This window comes from Plectropomus leopardus, chromosome 18 (assembly GCF_008729295.1).
Source record: "Plectropomus leopardus isolate mb chromosome 18, YSFRI_Pleo_2.0, whole genome shotgun sequence".
Taxonomy (NCBI): Eukaryota; Metazoa; Chordata; class Actinopteri; order Perciformes; family Serranidae; genus Plectropomus; species Plectropomus leopardus.
In genome coordinates this window covers 20,910,748-20,934,418 of record NC_056480.1, presented here as the reverse complement: position 1 = coordinate 20,934,418, position 23,671 = coordinate 20,910,748, and the positions used below count along the sequence as shown (strand labels likewise).

At 41.4% G+C, this 23,671-nt stretch overlaps 1 protein-coding gene across 1 annotated transcript; it reads left to right on the top strand.

Moving 5' to 3' along the window:
* Nucleotides 1-838: 838 nt before the first annotated feature.
* Nucleotides 839-22,681, top strand: mylipa (myosin regulatory light chain interacting protein a). The gene is made up of 7 exons (XM_042506869.1): nt 839-1,047; nt 2,796-2,986; nt 14,648-14,833; nt 17,032-17,229; nt 17,368-17,532; nt 18,567-18,984; nt 20,951-22,681. The coding sequence occupies exons 1-7, from the start codon at nt 961-963 to the stop codon at nt 21,143-21,145; spliced, it is 1,440 nt and encodes a 479-aa protein (XP_042362803.1). The 5' UTR covers nt 839-960; the 3' UTR covers nt 21,146-22,681.
* The last annotated feature ends 990 nt before the right edge of the window (nt 22,682-23,671 follow it).

Here is a 23,671-nt window from a genome sequence, read left to right as displayed (position 1 = left end):
TAAATGAATAAAATAAAATAAGAAATAAAGAAAGAAAGAAAACGTTAAAAAGAAAAAAGACTACCTGGTATTCAACAGTCTGATTCTGGGGGCAGGGGCAAAGCAGTATTTCAGCAGTATGGGTAAAAAAAAAAGAAAGTAAAATAAGGTCAGAGGTTCAACAAATGTCAAGATGCCAAACAGCTTTCATCACAGTCTCATTATGATTTGATTATGCTTCCTATCAGCGCTGAAGAAAGTTAAGTCCATTTTATCTTAGTTCATTGCCTTGATAAAGTATCATTTTAATTAAAACATGTACACTATCATTTCATCAAACGTGTCTTCGGTTCAAGGTCAAAAAGTGATGTTAGATAAGCAGGAATATTATGGGAAAAGGTGGAGTTGGAAACACAACACAGAAGCCATCATAAAAACTCAAAAAAGCTTTGGGCAGCAGCTGCATACCAGCAAGTGGGGATATTTTCCCCTTATCGCAGCTATTTCCGGACTGCATTCCCATACATTATTCACACACACCGAGGAGGGAACCCGTATACAAGCCATTAAACTCACCCCAAGGTCTGCTGAAGTTCACTGAAATGTCCAATTCATTAGGAGCAGGTGAGTTGAAAGCCACTTTAGCTTCCTGCAACAGGCGAGCCAGATGAGGGCGCAGTGCACTCCTCACACTTCCAGGCACGGGAGGTGAGCTCGAGCCAGAGCAGCGTGCGGATGTAACGCGACTTCCGATTGGTTCAAGTTTTGCAGGGGTTGTGCCAAACTGAACCTCATTGGACGGCTGTAAGTAGGCGGATTTCATTGATATAGCCTACAACTGGTGGCTACAGATTCGCCACACAGAGTGGAAGGGCTGTGAAAGTGACGAAGGCTTGATGTAGGGGGATTTAAAGAAGGCTCGAGAAGTGTTTTATTATTTTAAAGTGTGGCACACCAAAGATTTACAGATACACAGCCAAAATGCTCTGCCACGTTACTCGTCCGGACTCCGTTATAATGGAAGTGGAAGTTGATGCGAAGGCGAACGGTGAGGACTGTCTGAATAAGGTATGTGGAATACACATCAGGTTGTTTTTTTTGTTTTTTTTATTGTGAAACAAGGGTCATGGGCAGACAGGGTAGCATTACTCTGGTTGTCCTGCGAAACTTAGGACTTTCTATTATCCCAAACTTCAGCTCGGTCGCTTATTTAGCCTGTCTTCAATATTCCGGTAAATGAGAGAAATTGGACACAGTTTCTTATACAAAAGATGTTTTCGCTGGTTAACTGTGCACAAAATTCACAGCCAAGTTAATCAGTAAACAAAATCATCGATACATGTATTACGGTGTTGTACATACGGCGGAAACAAAATGTTCTGCTGCGCGCGTGCAGGAAAAAGAAAACATCCGTTTGAAGCAATGATGTCTTAAAAATGTTGACTCATGATCTGTCTGACTATGACTTGGCTTCATGTAGGAAAGTTTTGCTACAATGGGGTTAAACTACCGGCAATCGCCTCTACCTGCACGGCTTAGTCAGAGGCAGATGGCTTTGTCGAGGTTACTTGAGTTCATTCTTGTGTGGTTGCAAGCAGCACTCAGCCTCCACGCTCCATTCAAACCGAAACTTCAGTCTCAGCTTATTTGTTAACATATTCACATATTTCCCTCCAAAGTGGACACGGAAGGAAACTTTTGCATGCTACCTTTTCATCAGTAGCCTCTTGTTGTTTTCTCTCCGCTAATAAAACTACTTCAAATGCACGCCATATCCCCAACTTGAAATGAGTATGAATGAGTTTTATCTCAGCCTCCGGGCTCCCTGCAGACGATCACCAGCAGTTATGTAATAACCCCATGGCCGCCGCCGCTGAGGGGGCGTGGGATTGTGGGTTTGATGAGCCCCTTTACCCCGGGAGAGCCTCCAAGTTTACTTCCACCCAATCCTGAGCTGTAGAATATTGATTGGGTTTTATCTGCAGCACTGGGACAGCTGACAAAACTAATGCACAATGTGATAGACGCTGTATTATTTCCTTAGCTTCCTGCAAATCTTGCAAAAATGTATCGATTCCTGTTGGGTGATTCCGTTGATTCTTGCCACCCTTTGCAGGGAGGTCAAAGCAATGGACAGTCTTGTTCGAGGACATTTTAGTCTGCTGTTACAATCCAAAATTTAAGATGTATGGAGACCTCTCTACTACCATGCTGCAAAGAGATAAACTTTTAGAAGCTGTAAAACTTCCCCTGTCTAAAGTAGTGAACTATCGTTGTCACCATATTAGACTATGACTGTTTTTGACATACTATACCATATTTTTTGTTGTTGTTTTTTTTTTCTTCAATTTTTACAACATGCTGTGCTTTGGTTTTTTTTCGACATAGTAAACTGTTTTTTTTTACATACTACACCATGACCTCTTTTTCCACATACTATGCTATGACTTCTTTCCAACATGCTATACTATTAATGTTAATACTTTTTTTTTTACAAACATTAACACAACATTTAAGGGTTAAAATTAATTATTTTTATTTTAAAAAAAAGTAAAACAAGGCTGCAACATACAAAGAAATACTATAATAGATAATAAGATAATTAATAATAAGAGAGCAAGAAAGTTCCGCTTTTACTCCTATGGAAGAACGACTTGAAAATGTTTTAAATATTCAGAATCAATATGCATCGATAAAGTGACAACAGTAGCCTAAATGATCTCCCATAATAGGCTCTTTCCAACACAGTTGCTTTTAGGATCCTTTTTAAATTTCTTTTCTCAAAATCAATTTTTGTGACTTTCATCTCTTTCCAGGTTTGCAGAAAGTTGGGCATAATTGAGGTAGACTACTTTGGGCTGCAGTTCACAGGCAGCAAAGGAGAGAACCTGTGGCTGAATCTGAGGAACCGCATCTGCCAGCAAATGGATAATGTGACGCCGTGTCGACTGAGGCTGCGGGTCAAGTTTTTTGTGGAGCCCCATCTCATTCTGCAGGAACAGACGAGGTATGTTTACCAACTGCTGGCATCGACGTGCAAATCTGCCAAACGAAACTCATCACATTTGTTTATGGGCGTAGGAACGCTTCTTTTATTACGCGTTTTCTGCCAAGTAACCACATATAAGCTCATCGACTCTGAAAAAGGTCCGTGAAAATGAAATCTGGTTTTGGTTTTCATTACTTAATGTCTGCAGGTAACATATAATTTGAATGTGTTAAAAAAAAAGGAAAAGAAGAAGTCATCTTGAGTAAGTTCCTGGAGCATTATCTGATCACATACAGTAGAATGAACTGTAGTAACCTCTTCCCTGAGCCTTTCCCGGGTTACTAAAGGTCGTTTTGTTGGAGCTCCAGGCAGGAAATGTGATCCAGCAGCTCTGGGGGTATGTGTCGCTCAGCTCCTGCCCCCAGGGACCCTCTGTGCGACAGCCAGGACCTCTGTCACTGCCCCCATTCAACTTAAAATTACTTTTGTTGTGCTTTTTTTGTTTCAATTGTTTGTGGCCATTTTTGTGTGAACAAAAGCTTGCTCCTCCATTTGGGGTTTTTGCAGATGCTGTTTGGAAACTGTGCGACGGGCCTGGTGTCGGGTGTTTTCCTCCATAGGTTTTGTTTTCACGGGAATATGTCGTCATAAGTCTCCGGTGCAGCTGATTTTCATAGTGATGCGTTTGTTTGTTTTTTAAAGCAGCATACATTTTGTGTGCACATTTTTTAATCTCATGTAACTGAAATGCTAATAATATTTTTTTTAGAAACACAATGACCAGCAAAACAAACTGACTACCACAGCTAAAAAATTGGAGTCAAATCTCCCCCTACTATCTCTTCTCTCTGCCAAATTAGTTTAAAGAAAAAAACTCTTCAGAACAAAGTAACAAGCCCCGACAAGTCTAGATCCTGACTCAGTATTCCCCAGCTCCAGTTTCATCAGTTATAAATAGCATTCAAAGCCCTCGGAACCTGTCCAAAAACTTGTTTTACGGACAGTGTCTGGTGTGATTATGTGAATGTTATATTCACCCCAGGCAGTGCCACGAGTGTTTGATACCTCAGGTTTGGAACCGTGGATGTGGACAGAGGGCTCACTTCAGGGGAAATTTGTTTGGTGTCTTTTTAAGCTCTGCCACGCTGCTCTCACCCTCTCGCTCGCAAACACACACAGCACGCCACTAGAACTGTTCATTAAACCGACATGTATCTGCCTTGGCCAGGATTTGACCGGCATTCCAGTAAGCTCTCAGTCGCTCCCCAGTTCACCCACTGCTCCACCTTCAGCTGTTTCTCACTTCTGTCCTGTCTTTACCGCGCTCTATCAGATATGAAGATACCAACTTTGTTCTGTTGCCATATTTTTTTATCGCTGAAACCGTCCCCACTGCTCACACGTCCACCTCCACCCCCCATCCCCCTTGACACTCTGGCCCATATTTGGCAACCTTTTGAAGAAAAAAAAAAGTAAAAGGCAGTGGGGGCAAAGAGTGTGTGAGCATGGGAGACACTTGGCTGCCTGCGCCCTGACCTCAACCAGATTAGCGGGGGTTATCAACAGATGGCTGGCGTCAGGTGGGGGTCACAGGGTTGTTAAAAAAGGTGAGATAAAGATGTGAGATGGCAGTCAAGGGTATGAGGAGTTGCCACTGATAAAAACTCACACACAGCAGCATGCTGTCAAGTTATGTGTTTAATTTTGGCGCAGCCTTTCGTGCCATCCATCTGCTCAAATGTGATAATATAAGTGGTGGGGGAGCAAAGAGTGGCGTCAGTTTTAGAGATGAGGGGAAGATGTTGACAGTGCACAGCGGTGGCATTTTAAGGACTAACTCGGCTCTGGGAAACTGCTATACTTTGTTTAAAAGGGTCATGAAATTATACATGGCATTTATGTGACGTTGTGTTAAAAATTTCTAACTTGACTTTTCGGGTTCGTAATTGGAATAAAATAGCACTTTGAGGATCAGATAATGTCCAATTCACTCATTATTGTGCTTTCACCTTTGACCTACATTAGGCTACTGCAGTCACACAACTTGTTCTGACGGCAGGCACGCCTCATCATGGCAAACACATTGCACATTTTTTGGGCCTCACATGACTAGAACCGTGTCCAATTCTTGCCTACGGAAATATCAGTGTACACACAGCATGTTTTCTGTTTTTACTGTTAAAAACAAAGATGATGTCAGTCTGTAAACAAGTTTCAGAAGTTGAAATCCAACATGAGCCTCTCAACACATTCTCACTCTATAGTCACAAGGAATTGCACACATGTATGTGAGCTGGAGTCAATGTTCTCAGAAGCGTATGGACAAAGCGAAAAGGGACTCTATGGGACCAGTGCTCTATTGAGCGGAGGGGTGGGCCTCTTTTTCTACGCCCTTCTTATAGGCCTTATTACATAACCTACACTGGACTGAACACGCACAGAGCTGCTTATATAAGCCGCTGTGTACTCTGCTGCCACGTAAAGCCTCACAGGTCATTTGTGTGTTCTTGCTCACATGCAGCTGAATATTTGGGCCTAATTGTGCTGCTATCCAGCATGGACCCACATTCAGATCCTTTACCTTCTTTGATTAACTACAAGTACTAATACCACATTGTGAAAATACTCTTACAAGTAAAAGTTCTCCATTGAAAATAAATCTACTTAGTTTCATTCCACCACTGAGTATACCCATATAAACATTCAGTATATATACACATATATATATATATTTTTTTTTTTTTTTTTTTCGATTGCACAAAACCAAAATGCAGGACTTTTATATATTTGAGTTGCAAAGATTCTGCAGCAGCCGTATCCCCTGCTTTAAAACTCTTTTTTTCTTTAATCTCATTGCTTTGAGACTCTCCACTAACCCATCTCTCCCAAGCTTGTTTTATAAATCTAGTATTTCCGCATAAAAATTGTCTTTTAGTGTGGCATCCTCATCTCCCAGTTTCTATTTTGGGCAGCTGAAGGGGCCACATTGAACAAAGCACAGCCATGCAAACCTTCAAGTGGCTTGAAATGGAGTTGCGCTGCAAGATGCCTCCAACATTTCCTTGGCTCAGTTTTTCACGCCAGTGGAAAACAAAAAAAAAAACAGTTCTCTAAACTATAGTGGCTTAAAAACATCTGATTTGCGTTCATCTGTATTTCCATGACGCTTAAACTGAAGGAAATAACACTTTCCATTGGTTAAGGGATTCTGACCCAAGGGCCTCAACAACAGCCTGTGTTATCTGCATCATTAAACAGCACTTGCTGGGGGGTGTTTTTTCCCTTCATTAGTACTCGTATTTAACATTCTGATCAGGCAAACATTGGATATCCTGAAAGGGCACAGCTGTTAGTGCGGGCTTTATCAGAGGTCCTCATTGTTAAACTGTTTACCTCCTGAGGTGTTGAGCTTATCTTCAACTTAAATCCAAACTAAAAGCCCAAAGAGTTTTAACCAAGGAGAAATCAGTCTAATCATTGTCTTTTTAGTAATTACATCTCAATCTATTTGCATACAAGTTTACTTGTTTCTTCCCCATTTGCATCTCAAATTACTGCTGTGGTTGGTAACTTCTATAAAAGTAACTTCTAAAAATGTCACTATATCCTGACAGCAGTACATGAGGCAGATAATCTGTGAAAAATAATGTTTCTCTGCTTCTAATGGCATTATCACACGTGAACGAAAACCAATCACAGCCGATGAGTCTCTAACAGCTGTCAATCGCTGCTCATGAACTACAGTCAAACTGTAAAAGTGTTGATCAGATATAATTCAAGATTCTGCTGTGAAATTGCATGTTTCTTGCCTTAAATGTTTTCAGAAATGTATTCGAGTGTACTGTTTAGCTGTAAAATGAGAAAGTTTGCACTAACCTATGGTTGGTAGTCTGTTTTGGCTCAATTGCTTTTACAAACTTTCTCATGTTACAGCTGAACAGTATACTAAAATATGTTTCTAAAAATATTTAGGCCAAGAAATAGTAACAATGCAGTAACAGAATCTTGTTTTTTATGTGATCAGCGCTACCTAGTTGAACAGTCTGACTGCAGTTCATGAGTAGTGATTGACATGATTGACAGCTGAATTCGAGACTCCTGGGCTGTGATTGGTTGTTTTCCAACAGCTGCGGTAGAAGATAGCAAATGCTATTAGAAGTACTTTGAGGAGAAAGAGAATTTTCAAAGACCATCTGTCTCTTGTTATAGAGTGTGGATATAGTGACAGTTTTAGCAAATGTAACAGTCATTTTCATAAAATTTTCCAACTGCAGCTTTAAAAGATGAGACAGATGGGTCTGAGTCATCAAACAAGTCTTTCTCAAAGTCAAACATGTCACATTTATACAAAACAGTCTGTTCTGTGATGTAGCACAGTACTGGAAATAATTCCAGATTATATCCATATTTAAATCCAACTTGAAGAACTTGTCTCTATCGATGTCACTGCATTTAAGGACAGTGTTCCTTCTTCCTTTCGTAATGTTAGATAGTTCAATGACATGTTGGTCAGGGGTCACAGGAGACTCGATCTTTTGAGGTAAGTGCGTGTGTTAACCTTCCGATAGAATATCGATCTGTTCAGGGTGTTTCCTCGCCTTTCCCCCAGTGTATGGTCGGAAAGGTTCCAATCCTATGTTTGCAGAATGGATCAGCTGACAATTTACAATAAAAGGCTTGACTTTGCACGGATTCACTAACATTTAATCACTGTGAAATCAAAGTTGTGCCACATTTCTGTCTAATTCCACCACACTTTTTATCCTCCATGATTCAGCTTTGTTTATACAACATTAAAATGCAGTTTTATCATGCATTAATTCACCCATGAGACAAGAGCATTATCTCTCTGCCTCTTCGTCTGAATGCTCTGCAAAAACAAGTTTGAGGTAATTTATTCGAGTCACACACAAGTTAGAAAGTTTCGCTCACTGTGGTGCGCTACAGAGACGATCAAACCAAAGATCACAGAAGATGCCTGTGGGTCTGAAGTGTTCAAAAACACCACCCAAGGTTTTTATCAGCCTGCTCCATCATCAGTTATTAGCTTTTACCAGCCCTGTGAGCTCCTTTCCTCCGTCATATGTTGTGCACTCGAGTAACCTAGCCCTGATCTGTCTTGCTTCAAGTCATAACATTTGCTCTTGCCCAAGAACGGCAGAATTGTTTTATTTGTTTGGCGCCTGAACTTTGGATTGATGCTGAGCTTTAATCACTGTTTCACCATCCAGTACAGAGCACCAGCCTGCAACCAAAAGTATTTAGCATACAAACGGCTTCTTTGTTTTATTGCTGTATAGCTTTCAGTTCAGCTCGGCATAGAGTTGCATGTTGTGCTTGGAATGATTGTTTAGCAACTCTGATAAATTAAACGATTAAAACTTTGATAAGCGCTTTAGTCTGACTTTCCGTTCAGCCCTCACCTTGGGAGAAGATGGCTCAGCAGGGTTTACTATAGTTCAATGACTGCTAGTAACCTCACAGCACACAGCTTCTGGCGGTGTGTCATTTGACTAGCTTACAAACCACATTGTTGAGAGCCCAACCGATGAGGTCTGAAAGTCTACTGGTGATTGGCTGGAGGTGCAGTCTCTAGGCAGAGGTGTTAGGTTTCAGTTTGTGGGGACGTTTTGTTCTTCTGTGAAGTGAAGCGGCTGACATTCTGCCTACTGGGAGAATAGACACTGGGTCGGGGCAGAAAACATTAAAATGAGACAATGGTTTTATAGACGGGTGGAACAGACTGGAGTGGGTTTAGCTGACTTGGTAATGAGTGTCCGTCTGCTTGAAAAATTGCGCCTGTTTTTCTTTTTTTCTGTGGCACCGAAGTACATATGATAACTTGTTAAGAGTGCTTAAATCCTAGTTGGACATGAATTTGCTTCAAAAAGCACCACGGTTGCAGGGATATACCCGTTAAAAAGTATACCGTGATATGAAAGTTGACAGTTATCATACCGTGTACCTTTTTCCTTTCTCTATAATATTAGACAAATTGCAACTGGATGGAGAATCTCAGCTCTGCTCTCTACTGTTGACCCTCTACCCTCTGATTTTTATTTTAGGTTTTAGTGTTAACTGTTTTTCTAGGCTGTTTTTTTTTATGTTTTGTTTTTATTGTGTTTATGTGTTATTCGTTTTACTGTGAGCTGCTTGGCCGATCAGTTTCCTTCAGGATTAATAAAGTTAATCTAATCAAAACTTTATTTTAGTTCTATTCAAAAGGGAGAGTTTTTACACGTATCCATAAAAAAATCTTTTAATTGTAGTAATAAAATGTTTATTCAACCAAAACTAACCCTTCTGTTGTCGTTCACTTAAGGGTCATAATAATAATAATTCTGTGATACCATGATACCCTGATTTTTTTCTCATATCGTTGCAACCCTGAAATGTACAAACACAGTATTTTGGGATGCTTTGATGTTGTAAATATGAATGGTTCAAATACTGGGCAAAAGAAATCAGCCAAAAAAGTTGAATTATCTCATCCCCATCCCCTAAGCTCAGCTCTGTAGCCAGTGACCTATTTTCAAATATTCTGTCTCAGGGTTCAGGCCCGCTTTAATTGAATTATTCCAGCCAGGCAATCAAGTGTTCAAACATTCCTGCAGCACCCAACATGACCTCTCCCTCCCCCACAACAACCACTGGTTTGAATCATTTCTGCTATGCTGTTAGCATACAGGGATATTATGACTGTATATAAGTAAGCCTCTTAAGACTTTGATTATGCGTTGTCTCTTGAGAAGGACAAAGCAATGATGAGATGCACACAGAGTAGGCCAGGAGACTTTCGTCCCAGCTCAGACTTCCTGGCAATCAGTCAGTGTGATGGGCTGGTGAGAGACAGTCCAAAAAAGGACACAATGTTGTGATGATGACTACAGTGTTCCCGGATGACCCTGTTGTGATGCATGTGCAAATGTGTGTTAGTCATTGACATGGTGAATGAAACAGGCTGAAGCACACACAAGAAGAGAGGGTCTAGCCTCAGACAAGCAGCTCCTCAAGCACGATTCAGCTTGGCGTCCTCACGTTCCAACAACAGACAGATCTGAAGTCCCGTGATTCTGTTTGGCTGAGTCACTCTCATGAGAGTGGCAGCCCGTTTAGTTGAGCATGGGGGTCCTCTATTCATTCTGTTGTCTCTTGTCTTGTCACCTTGGTTACGGGCCTGTGTAAAGGTGATGGGTTTGTACAGGAATAACCTCTCTCTCTCTCTTTCTCTCTCTGTCTGTGTGCGTGTGTCTGGACAAATGCAGTCACGTCACATTGCTAGGTCTCAAATGCGTCCACTCAGGAGAGTCAAAGGAGGTAAATTCTTTTCTAGTCTGTCTCAACCAATCGGTCTCAAACATCACGTTGAAAGACGATGGATTTATAGACTGTTGTCTCAGCCGTGCCCTGAATTCAGAGTTCTTTATACACAAAGATTGTACCATAGGGCCGCTACGAAGTCCCTTCATCACACAGCCTTTACATTTTTACAAAGACAGCATTGCACAATCAAGAGGTGTGACAGGTGTGACACGTGTGACAGGTGTGACATGTCAAAAAACAGCATCTGCCTCTAGTGTGACATAGACATATAGCTGTGCCTGTGTCATAATGTCCACCATAATACCACAATCATTTTTTAATACGATGCGCAAAATTCATAATGTGATAATGGCAATAATTCGACTTGTCAGTTGACTCAATGACTCGGCACCATACCATTATGCACATTAACCACAGTATAGATATGAATGTGCGATAGTCATCCTAACAAAACAGCCTGTCAAAATAAATGCAGGTTCGTGATTGTGCAGGGAGGCCGGATTCTCAGTGCTGAGTGACACGCTACAGCAGAAGAGTACAGGAGAGATAGCAGTGCGTACAAGTGAAGAAAACATCTAAGTCATTTTTATATATATGTACTATGGACTATTAATAAATTCAAGATGAGATTTTTTTTTGTATTTTTCAACTTTTAAGATGTGTGGCTGTCCTTTTTATACAGACACCTTTTCGGCACTGTTACTACCTCCCATGGCAGCTTTAAGGCAACTCTGCGCAACAGCGCAATATTCCCGCCTTGAACAGGCAGTGTAAAAGGGGCTATAGACTGTTGTCTCTCCCACACTCTGAGTTTAGGATGGACCTTGACAGGTGCTGAGGCAGCAGTACACCACCTGAGCAGAATGATCCTGAGAAAGCTGTCTGAGACGCTATCTACTTAACACAGAGGCCAAGGAAGATAGTAGGGTAATCTGTACAAAACGTTTGCCCTTGTTGTCCAAACAAGAATAATGTAGCTGGATGTCATAACTGCACAAAGCTGGTGTTTAGAGCAAATACAGAAGCAGTCTCCTTTCCCAGGGAGCCTCAGTGGGAGAAATTGTTACCTACTGCATGCAAAACAGCTGAATGTTTTGGATTTTTAGTCATGTTTTTGTGGTGTTTGGCAGGCTGCATATCTGATGGCTCTCATTCAGCCTCGGGGAGCTATCGTTGAACTGAAGTTACCTCTGTGTTGCCAGGCCTGTTAACCTGCACTACTGCACGGCTTATACAAGGGGTTTTCTTCCAAATGATAATTGGAATTTTGGCTAGTGCTCAGCAAAGCACGCATACCTGTTTACACATGTGGTAACAGCACAACACGGGGAATGCAGGAGTCAGATGTGTCGCTCAGCAGCCCGGCGATCAAACAGTCGACACAGTCACACATGGTTGGTTAAGTGAAATAACGCTGAGGTTAAAACTCACCTTGGCGGTGTCACAAAACCAAACTAACAGCAGGCTGGGACTTGTGTTAAAGGCATCTTTTTAGGATATTAAATGCCTTGCCCAGCGGCACAGTGACCGATATTAACCTTTGCAAATCCCCGCATGAACTTTAGTAACCTCCGCAGCTTGCCCTATAATAACCCTTTGTCGGCACCCTGTAGTAAACTCCAGTCAGCTCTATTGTTTGCATCAGGCAGGTAGCTAACAAGCAGCGCTCCATCACATGACGCCTGCTGGGCCTGACACAATAGAGAGCAGTGTTTGTGTGTGTGTGTGTGCGTTGGAGGGAATGGGATGTTTAACACCATATCAAAGCGATGTTTGTTATGCCTGAGGCTAGTCTGCTGTGGGGCTTCGTTGTTATGGTCTGGCTTTATCAGGGGCAGTGGAGACCGACTTTGTTTGCGTGCCTCACAGCTGCTTTCGCCGCTGTTGTTACTCCTCGGAAGCACAGTTGTGTGTTGGACGAGGTGCGCCCTCTGTTACACTGAGGCAATACACAAGTGCGTATTCTGCCGCTAGACGTGTGCTGCTCCCTCAAGAGTCTGGTTTTTAGTCCCAGAAGATGACAGAGGAAACGTCACCTCCAGCTGGTCCCCTGCAGTTCCCAAAAGGCATCATGGCACATGAGCTTTCTACATAAACAAATCACAATGGGGTCTTTTTGTTGTTTTTTTTTTTATACCTAATAAAAGGGGTGAATAAAAAGAGTGCCACCTCCCCCCCTTTCCTCTCAGTGTCCCTCTAAACCTTCTAAAATACCCCCAAGTCACGGTATGACCTGATTTTCAGTTTGCACAAATAAAAAACGTCTCTCTTTGCATCATGCTTCAAAGAGAATTGTAGCCAAAGGGTGATTTTTTTTTTCCTTTTGCGGAAATAGCAAGAAGTTTCTGGCGCAGTCTGCTTTTAGTCTATCACATCAGGATGCGGTGGTTCACATTCAGACATTTAACCGTTCCAATGTCATACTTTCATTTCTGACATCATCGAATGAGGTCTAAAGCCTGTATAGAGATCAGGAGGGCTACGGTGGGTCACTGCATGCATGGTCGCTGTTGCATGAAAGAAGACAAATGGCAAAGTCAAGATGTTAAACTTAAAGAATTGAAGTCACCAGCAGATCCCAACAAGTAAACAACATTTGTCTGTGGAAAGCTGTCCAGCAGGTTCGTTGTCACACAAGCAGGTGACTGTAAGCAGACATTTCGCCTGTACAATCTTCTTAAGGTTACCATGTCAAAGGTAATCTCTAGAAAGGATCAGCTGAGGTTACTCTAGTTCAGCGCTCTTCATGATGTAAAGATTGACTCAGTTAGGGTGTTTCTCCTTTTCACGTCTTGTCTCCTGCTGCTAGAAGAAAAGAATTCCTCACATCTTCTGGTCAAAACAATGGAAAGGACCTGCCACAGCTTATTTTTTGTCTTGAGAATTTAGCTGTTTTTCGTGGCCACACCAGAACTTTGTGTTCTCAGCCCAAACAATAACAATTGTTGTTTTTGACCACCATTTCATCTTGGAGCTATTTTCCCGAATGTCACTCCATAAGACTACCTCATTTCCAATAAGAATTATGTGTCAGACTAAACAAGGGGAGGCATATTGCTTTTGAGGTTGCTTAACCACATTTTGGACAATGGGCAACAGTGCAAAAGACACACACACAGGATGCCGGCCATTGTGATTTCATTTTAAGTCTTGATTTAACATTCAACACTCTTATCGCTTAACAACACACAGTTGTGGTCAGGCAGATACAGTTTAAAGGGATAGTTCAGATTTTTGGAATTGTGGTTGTATGAGGTACTAATCAATAGTCCATGTATAAAATACAGGAGGTGTCAGCCGGCACTCCCTCAGTTTGGAAAAGCAGGCTGTAGTAAGATGTGGAAGCCAAGTAATCTACTGCTGTGGATGGGGGCCAACAACAAAACATATTACATATACATATAACAAATGAAAAAAATCAACATCAGTTTAAGTGTACATTATATTAAAAAAAATTTCACTGCTTTACCTTATTGTCAGACAGTGTTTCCATTAGAAAAAGTGAAGCTGTTAGCACTCTCTTCAAAGCCAGACTCCATTGAGAAAACAATTTTTTTCAGTAGGTTTACATGATGTTAGAAAAAGTTGAATTATTGTGTTAATCCAACTAAAACTAGAAATTTACATGTAAACATGTAACTACCACTAAAATTGGACTAAATTGAATTTCTCAAAATCAGACTAACACACAGATAATGCAATCGGAAGTTGAGCTATTGCATGTCATCAAAACTGACTGAAGGAAAGGTAAATCAATACAGCATACACCCAAACTGATATTGATTGTTTTTAGGTGGCTAAAATACATTTTGTTGTTGACCCCCATCCACAGCAAATGATAGCAGTAAGATGCATAGCTTTCCATTGGGACTCCAGTCTGCCTCTACAAACTAGAGGTTTGCGGCCTGACATCTACTGTATGTATTTAACTAACTATGGACAAAGTACCACCAAACAACAGTACTCAAAAAAACCCCTATCCCTTTAAAAACTATCCCTTTAAGCACAGTTACCCACTGAGTCACTAAGTTAAACGTCCGTGTACTGCCTCTACTGAGGCAAACCACTCGATCTTGTCACTTCTCACCCTCTTTCAACTTCCACTATTCGAGCCTCCAGTGAATATACACTTAAAGGAAGTTCTAATAGTTCATTTTGAGGAAGTAAAAGAGAAAGTGAGTCACTGTTACTATTGAACAAACGTCACAGTTGCTTTTCCTTCTGTGGAACACACACAAAAACATCTGCTGCCAAGCCCAGTAATGACCACCTGTTTGTTTTCTTGTTCAGATAAATGTAACGATTCTGTCATGGATTAAAACATTTCCCCTGTTCTGTTTTCTTCTGCTCCAACAGACACGTATTCTTCATGCATGTGAAGGAAGACCTCCACAACGGGCACCTACGTATGGGCTCCGAACAAGCGGAGGAGCTGAGCGCACTCCTGGCACAGGCCGAGTTTGGCGACTACAACCAAAACACAGCCAAGTACTGGTACTCAGAGCTGTGCGGAGAGGAGCCCAGCACTACCACTATCAACAGGTACGACCCTTTTTAAGCAACCAAACATGGCCCTCAAAAGAAGCAGGAAATTGAAATGATTGTAAATACATAGCACGCACAAAAAAGGTACTGTTTTGCTGGCCTAGAATCTTTTTTGTTTCCTCCACATCTGACTGTAATAAAAACCCTACCCTGACCTAATGATGTCTGTGTTTTGGGCTAGTTTACTCAAGATAACTGGAATTTGGACGTAATCTGAATAGCCCTATAAATTAACACACCCTGGCTAAACACTGAAACCTGTTTTCAGTGTCAATTTTCCCAAATCTCTGCCCCAGCACTGTCTCTGAAGGAGATGGTATCACCCATAAAGAAAAGTAAATAAAATGTGTCAAGGCAATGAGGCATGGATAGTATAATGTGGCAGCTGGTGTTCAAGGAAATGAAAAGAAATCAAAATGCCATCTTAAGCAAAAAATACCAAAAATGCTACACTGAGTTGAACATAAATTGCAACGTCTTTCTCTATTTATCTGAGGTGAAAGACTTAAGATAAGAATACGTCACACGCAGCCAGTGTGTGACAGTGCGCACGCACACGCACACACACACACACACACACACACACACACACAAATCAGCCAAACAGCAGCTGACAGGAAATCAGATAGCATGTGTTTGCAGAGTTGCTCTGACAGAACCTCCCACTGTACATCTTGAATGTTTTCTCTGTAAACAAGAGGAGGGTGACACAGTTTCACTACTGCAAAGAGTCTGTGAAAGTGGATCCTGTTGCATGATGCAAACTCCACACCGCACTTTCCACAGCAATGCCTGTCCCACCTACAAATGTTGGGAGTGTATCCAAGAATTACTTGGTCTCCATTTTGGAGTTGCAGGCTTTGGAGAGCCTACTGGAACCATTTTGCTGAGCAAATGAAATTCTTCGTCATATGCAGTGTCGTCACTTAAACATTAGCAGGCCCAATTTCCCAACATTAATCTCTTTATCCATGTGATTTATAGAGCCAGTAGATACTGTTGCTCACTGCTACACCTACACTCACCTCCAGCCTGTTGTGTGTGCAGGTGCATGCATTTCTCTGCAATTATCTTCTATACATCTCATAGAATGATCTCCCTACTGTCAAACTGTATGGTATACATAAGCAATTAGCAGGGACGAAAAAAATACTAGAATATTGTACTAAAAATAAAAGTACTCTTACCTAAAGAAATTTCACATTGAGACATGTTAAGTACAAGTAATATTACTGATTTTCTTTCAATACTCAAAGTACAAGTAGCCTACACACAAAAATAAAGACTCTCCACACAATTTATTTGTGGCAGTAAGGCAGGATTAAAATATCTGCCGCCATATCTTCATTTTATGTTTTTGGAGCTGGACATTTATTAGGAGGGCTATTGGAATATATATAATGTAGGCACACAGAGTGTACTCTGGGCACACACTGAGCAGCAGAACACCAGGCACAGTGCAAGTGAAACTTAACCGCTCATTTCACTGGGTGTAAAAGTTTGCTTTTACTTGCCTTTCTCATCCATCAATCTGATCAGCTCTGATCGGATCAACAGATTAATTATCCCTGCGACTCAAACTCTACAAACTGCTGCTGAAGAAAAATCTCATGACTTAATGACAAGTATTGCCCAGACCCATAAAAACATCCAAATTTAGAGAGGGGACACATTGATTCAAAAAAAATCTGAATTTTCAGAGGGGACACACAGTGATTTGAAAAAGAAAAAATCAGAATTTAAGAGGGGGGACACAATGGTTAAAAAAATTAAAGGGACACTTGCACACACAAGAAACACTGGACTTTGTCACAGTAACAATAGTAAAGGTAACTTGTTATTTCCAGCCCTGGCCAATCAGGCATTTTCTACCAGTCAGTAGAAACCTGCAGGCTTCACTGGCTAAAATAAGCATTCAGCTGTGCTGCCCAGGCATTGATCTCATAAGTATAGTTGTCAGAAGAGCACCAGTTCAGCATCAGAGCTTTGTGCCTGCGGGTGTGTTCAACTTTGACAGCTAAAACACACTCCATCGTTGCATGTATCCTGCCTGTATAATACACCTGGCTGTCGCAGTGGGCGTTCTTTGATTATCTGTGTGATAAAGCTTGTGTCAGATAATGTCGTTTCCAGCTTAAGAGCTAAATAAACTGAAATGGTTGTCTTTTCCTTTCCTTCTCTCTCCCTTGTTGCAGCATCATATCTAGACACAAAGCTCTGGAAGGTTTGAGCCAGGGCTCGGTGGAGTATCAGGCCCTGCAGCTGGTCTCGTCTTTGGAGCATTACGGCGTGGAGTGGCACTGGGCTCGCGACGCAAACGGGCAACGGCTGGCTATAGGAGTCGGCCCTGAGGGGATCGCCATTTGCAAGGAGGATTTCAGCTTAGTCAACAGGTATGCTTCACTTAGACATCAGCAAAAAACTGCGTGTTCTTACAGTGGTGGTACTTTCCATGTTGTACTCAAAAGCTACATGTCAGATATAAGAATATTCAGTATTTAGCTGTTAATTATCTCTTTGCCTCTTCTTAGAATCAGCTATCCAATCATTCAGATCGCCACCCAGTCGGGGAAGAGTGTGTACTTGACGGTTACCAAGGACACAAGTGACAGCGTGGTGCTTTTGTTCAAGCTCATCAGTAATCGGGCTGCCAGTGGTCTGTACCGGGCCATCACAGAGACCCACGCCTTCTACAGGTGAATCTTTAAGCCTTGATCTATGAATCACACATAAACTGAAGCCATATATAGCTGTGTAGTTGGATTTTATGAGATTTGGACATTTTTAATAACTTTGCACTGTTAAACAAAGTCAATACTGCCCTTAACTATTAGTCAAGCTAGAGCAGGGGACTAAAGACATGTATAGATTAAAATTTTAAGCTCTGCTGCTAGGTTCAGTTCTGCGTTACTGCACGAATGCTGTTAGTCATTCACAAATCTGACCTGCTTTTGAACAATCTTGTCCGTCACTGTAGCACATTTTACTCATATAAAGCCGTTAATTGTTCACCATCCTTCAATAAAAGCAGGATAAATTATATATTAAAAAAGTGGGGAGAAGCGTGACCTAAATTTTGTTGTGTAAACAACTGTTCTGCTCCACTTGGCATGTAGTCATTCCTGAGTTTATTCTCACACATTTTTACACATTGACTAAGTGAGCTCTTGTTCCCTTGTAAACTTTTAATGGTACATATACATGCAAAGTGGGACACACGGGCACATAAATGAGTAAAATGAGTTTGTATGGGAATATAGATTGTGCAGGACAATCTTCAGTGGGTAGAGGTGGCGTTTTTTTCCTTTGCATAGACTGTGTGTGTCTAAAATTGGCAGCGAGCAGGGACAATTCAAATGGCTGAGCTATGAAATTGTTGTCAGTCAGTCACAATAGTACAAAGGTACAAAAGACAGCCTTGTCCCTTTGTTTCAGGGATGAGTTTTAGCTCGGAGTCTGCAGATTTTTTTTTGCAGGCATGTCTTCGTCCTGCTTGTTCAGAAACAAGTGCACAGTGTTTATCTCACAGTGGTGAATGAGGAATCAGAACAGGATGAACATTAACTGTTACCTAAATAAACAGTGCAGGGGGGATATTGCACAAACAGACATGGCTTTCACAACAGGCAGATGTGTCTTACTGCAGATAATGTGAGTTTTTTTTTAGTTTGTTGGGTCAAATGCTCTGATTTTTCTGACGGTAGTAATCACATCTTATTTTCATTTCTAGGTGTGACACAGTCACTAATGCCGTCATGATGCAGTACAGCAGAGACTTCAAGGGCCACCTAGCTTCACTCTTCCTCAATGAAAACATCAACCTGGGCAAGAAGTACGTCTTCGACATCCGACGCACCTCAAAGGAAGTGTACGACCACGCCCGCCGCGCCCTCTACAACTCCGGCGTGGTGGACCTGGTGCCTGGCAGTGGCGAGCGCTCCTCTCCTTCACGCTCCCCGAGCCGAGATGACCAGCAGGATGAGGGGCTGGACTGCGGCAGCTGCCAGCAGAGCCGAGCCTTGCAGGAGCGGCTTCAGAAGCTCAGAGAGGCTCTGCTGTGCATGCTCTGCTGCGAGGAGGAGATAGATGCTGCATTCTGCCCCTGCGGCCATATGGTGTGCTGCCAGACCTGCGCAAATCAGCTGCAGGTGAGACTCTTAACCGCTCACTGTAGACTTTTCTATGAAAGACTTTTATCAGCCACATCGCAGGGGTCTTAATTAGCGTGGTTAGCATTTTCTTGTGTCACATACACTTTGAAATGACAGAACTGCTGGCATTTGCTTCACGGCAAAAGCTGACGTCAACAATACCTTAGAAGCAGTGTGTTCAAAAAAGCCAAGGCAAGAGCTTGTGCTTTGCTTGACTCAGGGCACCTCAGCCTACTTTAAGTTTCTAGCTATACGGAAAGCTCTTTAATTATACTCAAGTTTTAACTTCTTATCCTTTTTATGGTCCTTTAAACAACATCCAAAGCTTCACTTGCACTCTGCTGACCTGATTGTCCCCCCCAGCTTAATCAGCTAAATGTTGCCCATCTTTGCGGAAGCAGATGGTGTGTGTGTGTGAGCGTGTGTGTGTGAGTTTGTCTTATGAAGGGATTATAGCAGCCAGGCAAATCTTACTTCCATTAACTCAACTAAGAAACGTGACCCAGCTAATGGACTTGAGAATGAGTCAGGAGAAACTTGAGACGAGAGGAGAGAAGGAAAGTTCAACTGCTTTCAGCATGATTGTGGAAACATTTCATCATTTCAACATCTCATCATTAAGCTTGTCTTGCCTGTTTCTGTTAAATATTTTGCCAGTGTCCCTAAGTCTTAACATAAAGATTGTTCAGATGACCTGAGTGTTGACTAATGAGTCATGTTAATGGCAGTGCTGTCCCAGGCTCATCTGATGAGACAGCAGGTTACCGTGACTCTCTGCACTGTGTGATTGTGGTTAGATATTCTGATAACTTGCAATTTTCTTTCGCTGGCTTCCTGCTTTATGTCATGTCTGCTAGCAACGTGTGTGTTTTCAATTTTTCATGCTTTACAAAACTGTTTTTGACTAATTCTCACTCCAAATTTATCTTGTTTGCTCACAATAAGTTCTGGGTGGAAAACCTGTTTGTCACATACATAAAATAAAACAGCACTGAGCAAACACTGCTTCAGTTTGAGCTTTTAGCCACTCAAAAAAGGCCAACTTAAAAAATAATGAACAAGATTTTTACCACTTAACCTTGCCATCAGACAGCAATTCCCCACAAGGAACTGAAGCCGTTATCTCAAAGCCACCAGACCCTGCTGAAACAGTAATTTTATAACACCGGAGTTATTGGTTTACCGCTCTCTCTGTCAGTTAGTGTGAACTGTAAATTGGTGAAAATAAATATAGCATGGATTTTAACTGTTAATATTACACTCACCCTTTTTAGGTGGGTTTTTATAGGTGGATAAAATACATTTTGCTGCAACCCCCATCCACAGCAGTACATTGCTCAGCCTAAGTGCCAGTAGATTTTGTTCATCAAAGACAAAGCAACACATTATATAACATAAGCATAGCTGAAATATCAGGTCAGTGTTACAGTTACGGCTGAAAATGAAAACAGAGGTAAACAAGTTTGCCAATTTCACAAATCTCCACAATTCAAAACAATCGCCGGTTGTCTAATGGGAAGTATTAGCACAACATCATGGTGATAGATGACACTGAGAGCACCTAGGGGACAGTTCTGCGATGCTGACACATTTTCAGTTTCAGAACCGATAAAGCTACATAATAAGAATAAAGCTCATTTGGGTATTCAAAAAAAAGAAGAAAAAACCTAAAAGAAACAATCCACAGTGGGTCCAAAAATCAAGCTCCCATTCATTGTCCGCGAAGCAGCTCCAGACTTTATATTTATTTTATACAATTATTAACTAAACTTTTCTAGTCCATGGAAATAACTTGTTGAAATTCATAATTTAGTTGTTTTTCCCCTGTAATGCAATAGTTGACCCACTTCAGAGTTCACTCAAGGTACAGGTTACTGCTGCTGGCATTGTATCACTTTGACCTTTGTAAGTTTTAGTTAAAAAATAAACTCCTTGCTTAATTATTTTCTTTCCTTTCCCTCAGTTGTGTCCTGTGTGTCGGTCAGACGTGGAGCACGTGCAGCACATCTACCTGCCCACCTGCACCAGCCTGCTGAACCTGACACTGACCGACAACCACCAACACCGCAGCAGCATCCCCGCACCCATCCACAGAGAAATGGCTTCTCCTCACAGCTGCTCTGCCACAGAGTACGAGCACAAGCTCTACCACACATAAAGACGACTCCACCAAACTCCGTAATGAACACTTTGACATGTAAAACCAGCCAGATCAAGGTTTCATAAAGAAGGAACATTTCTGGGCTGTCTGTGTTTCCTGCCTGGACTTAATGAACTACCAAACTCCTGAATCAAAGATCGACACACTCGAACCACTCCCTCAACTAGTGTTTGTGTGTTATATTGTTATTCACTTTTCGTCCCTTTGGACTGCCAGTTTGTCTGGTTGGTTCTCAGTATTGTTGCTATTGGTTTGCGTGTCATTCTGTCCAAATCGTGTTTGTTTTAAACGTCCCCTGCCACAAGATTATTTTAGATTAGGCTCTTAAATTATTGCATCAGTTGACCTGATACAGAGTAGAAACATTATGTTTTTGAATTTGTGTGTCAAATATTTTTCCTTGCTCCATATCAGTCTCCTAGCCCCAGAACCATATGATGAGCGTTTGTGTTTTAGAATAGCTAAACACTGTACATAATGGTTGAGTCTTTTTTTTTTTTCATTTTTAATGCTTCTTGACATTTTAAATCTTATCTGTTTTTTTGATTTGACAGCTGAATTTTACAGTGTAAGAGAGTGAGATGCATTTTTTTATATTTTATTTCTTGTTTTTCATGTTCCATGTTTTCCATGCCAATTAGGGGGGTATTTAGAGGCTAAGCAGCACTGCTCTGGACCAAGCATTGCATACTAATGAGACACACCAGGTGCTAAGGCCACACATTTTGCTCTTCTGATCTCTGGGTTAAATGGGTTCCTGAAGGTTCCCACCAGAACTATGACCTTGGATGTGAAATGCAGTATCTTGTTGACACTCCTGCAACCTCCTTCACCTTGAAACGGGTTTTGTTGATTAACTGCCACTTGTCCAAAACAACAAGCCCGCTTTCATAGACTGATGCACCTTTTACATTTTTATCTCCATGCCAACAGAGAGTTGGGAATTAGGAGCACAAAATGCTCTTCTGCTAAACACAGAACCACAAGGCTATAGACAAAGAAAAATAGGAATTTGTCCAGCAGCAGCTGCTTCCTCTGAAAACCTCAGCTATAAATTTCCGGGGTGTACTAGTGAGTTCCTTTTGATATTCTTAAAGGGTACTAGGAGATCTGTCCGTGCAATACTTGCTTGCTTTTTGAAAAAAAGCTTTTTCATTTTCAAGTTTTATTTAATTTCAAAGACTATATTTAAGAAAAGAACAACATTGTCACTTTACCAAGGAAGTTTTTCACACGTCTGTAGGGGGTTTGGCCTTAATGTAGCAGCAACACCATGTTTATTATAAACTTTCCACAGACGCTTTTTCTGGTAAGAAAAGGAAAACTTTGATTTCTTTAACGCTGACTCGATTAAGCTCAGTCGCTGCAGGGGAAGGACTTTTATTTTTCACATTGTACAAGTAGCGATTTGTTTCTGTTTTATGAAGCAAAAGCCACTACGCTCTGTAAAATAACTCTGAATTAAATCCTTTTTTATATATTCTGTTTTTAACAAAAGAGAAAGTATTAATAAAGTTGTTTTTTAAAAACATACTTTGGATTAGTTGGACATTTTTTAAAAGTTTGTGTGTTGTTTTGCTGTTTTTGGAACTGCTCAAAAATGATTTCTGCCAAGCCAATGACCTTTGACGATGGCTTTAAGGGGATAACCAGGCAAAACATGTTAGGATCTTCAGCACTTGCCTGACTTGTCATTCATCATGACACTTCCACATTAACATCATGCCTCTGTTCTAAAAAACAGATTTAGAAACTGATCTGAAAATCTGGAAATCCCTTAAATTGAACCGTTGTTGACCTCATTCACGAGTTGTTTTTGGTTTTACTCAACAAAGTTATCAAGGTAAATCGATAAACCTGCTGACTTTAAACAATCAGCCCTCAGCGGTTTCAGACGACACGTGGTGACAGAAAGGGCAAAATGTGTTTTCTTATGACCTGTCAGGCTGCTGTGACTCCAGTCGTCACTTCTCCAGCACCCCAGGTGAATCGTCCTCTAAAAGGTCAATGCATCATGTGTCACTGTCAGACCGGAAAAGGTAGCTTAGAGCTGCACAGTCTGAGATAAAAACTCTGTACGTTGATGGGAAATGACAAGCTCCACTAGACTGTGATTTTGAGGTCCGCAAATTCGAGTTTAACACAGCAGTTATTGATTAGTCAGACTTCACTCTTTCTGTCTGAACCTATCTGTCCTTCGGTGACCCTCTGGATGCTTCTCTCTTTCTCCCCTTTTCTCCTCTTATCTCTCTTTCTTCTATTTGCTCTCATGCATCACTGCCATTAAACACACTCCAAGGACACTGATGACAACAGGGAGAGAGACGCACGAGGAAGAGTGCTGTGATTTCTCTTAGTCAGCCAAGCAGAACTCCTGTGTCATTGCAGGCTGGAAAACAACAACACATTATGAAGCATCATAAAAAATCTTACCCTGGTTATGAAGTTAAACTTTAACCGTAAGATACAAGAAAACATAATGAAAAACATCTGTAAATGGGACAAGCTGCGGCCTGAGAACAG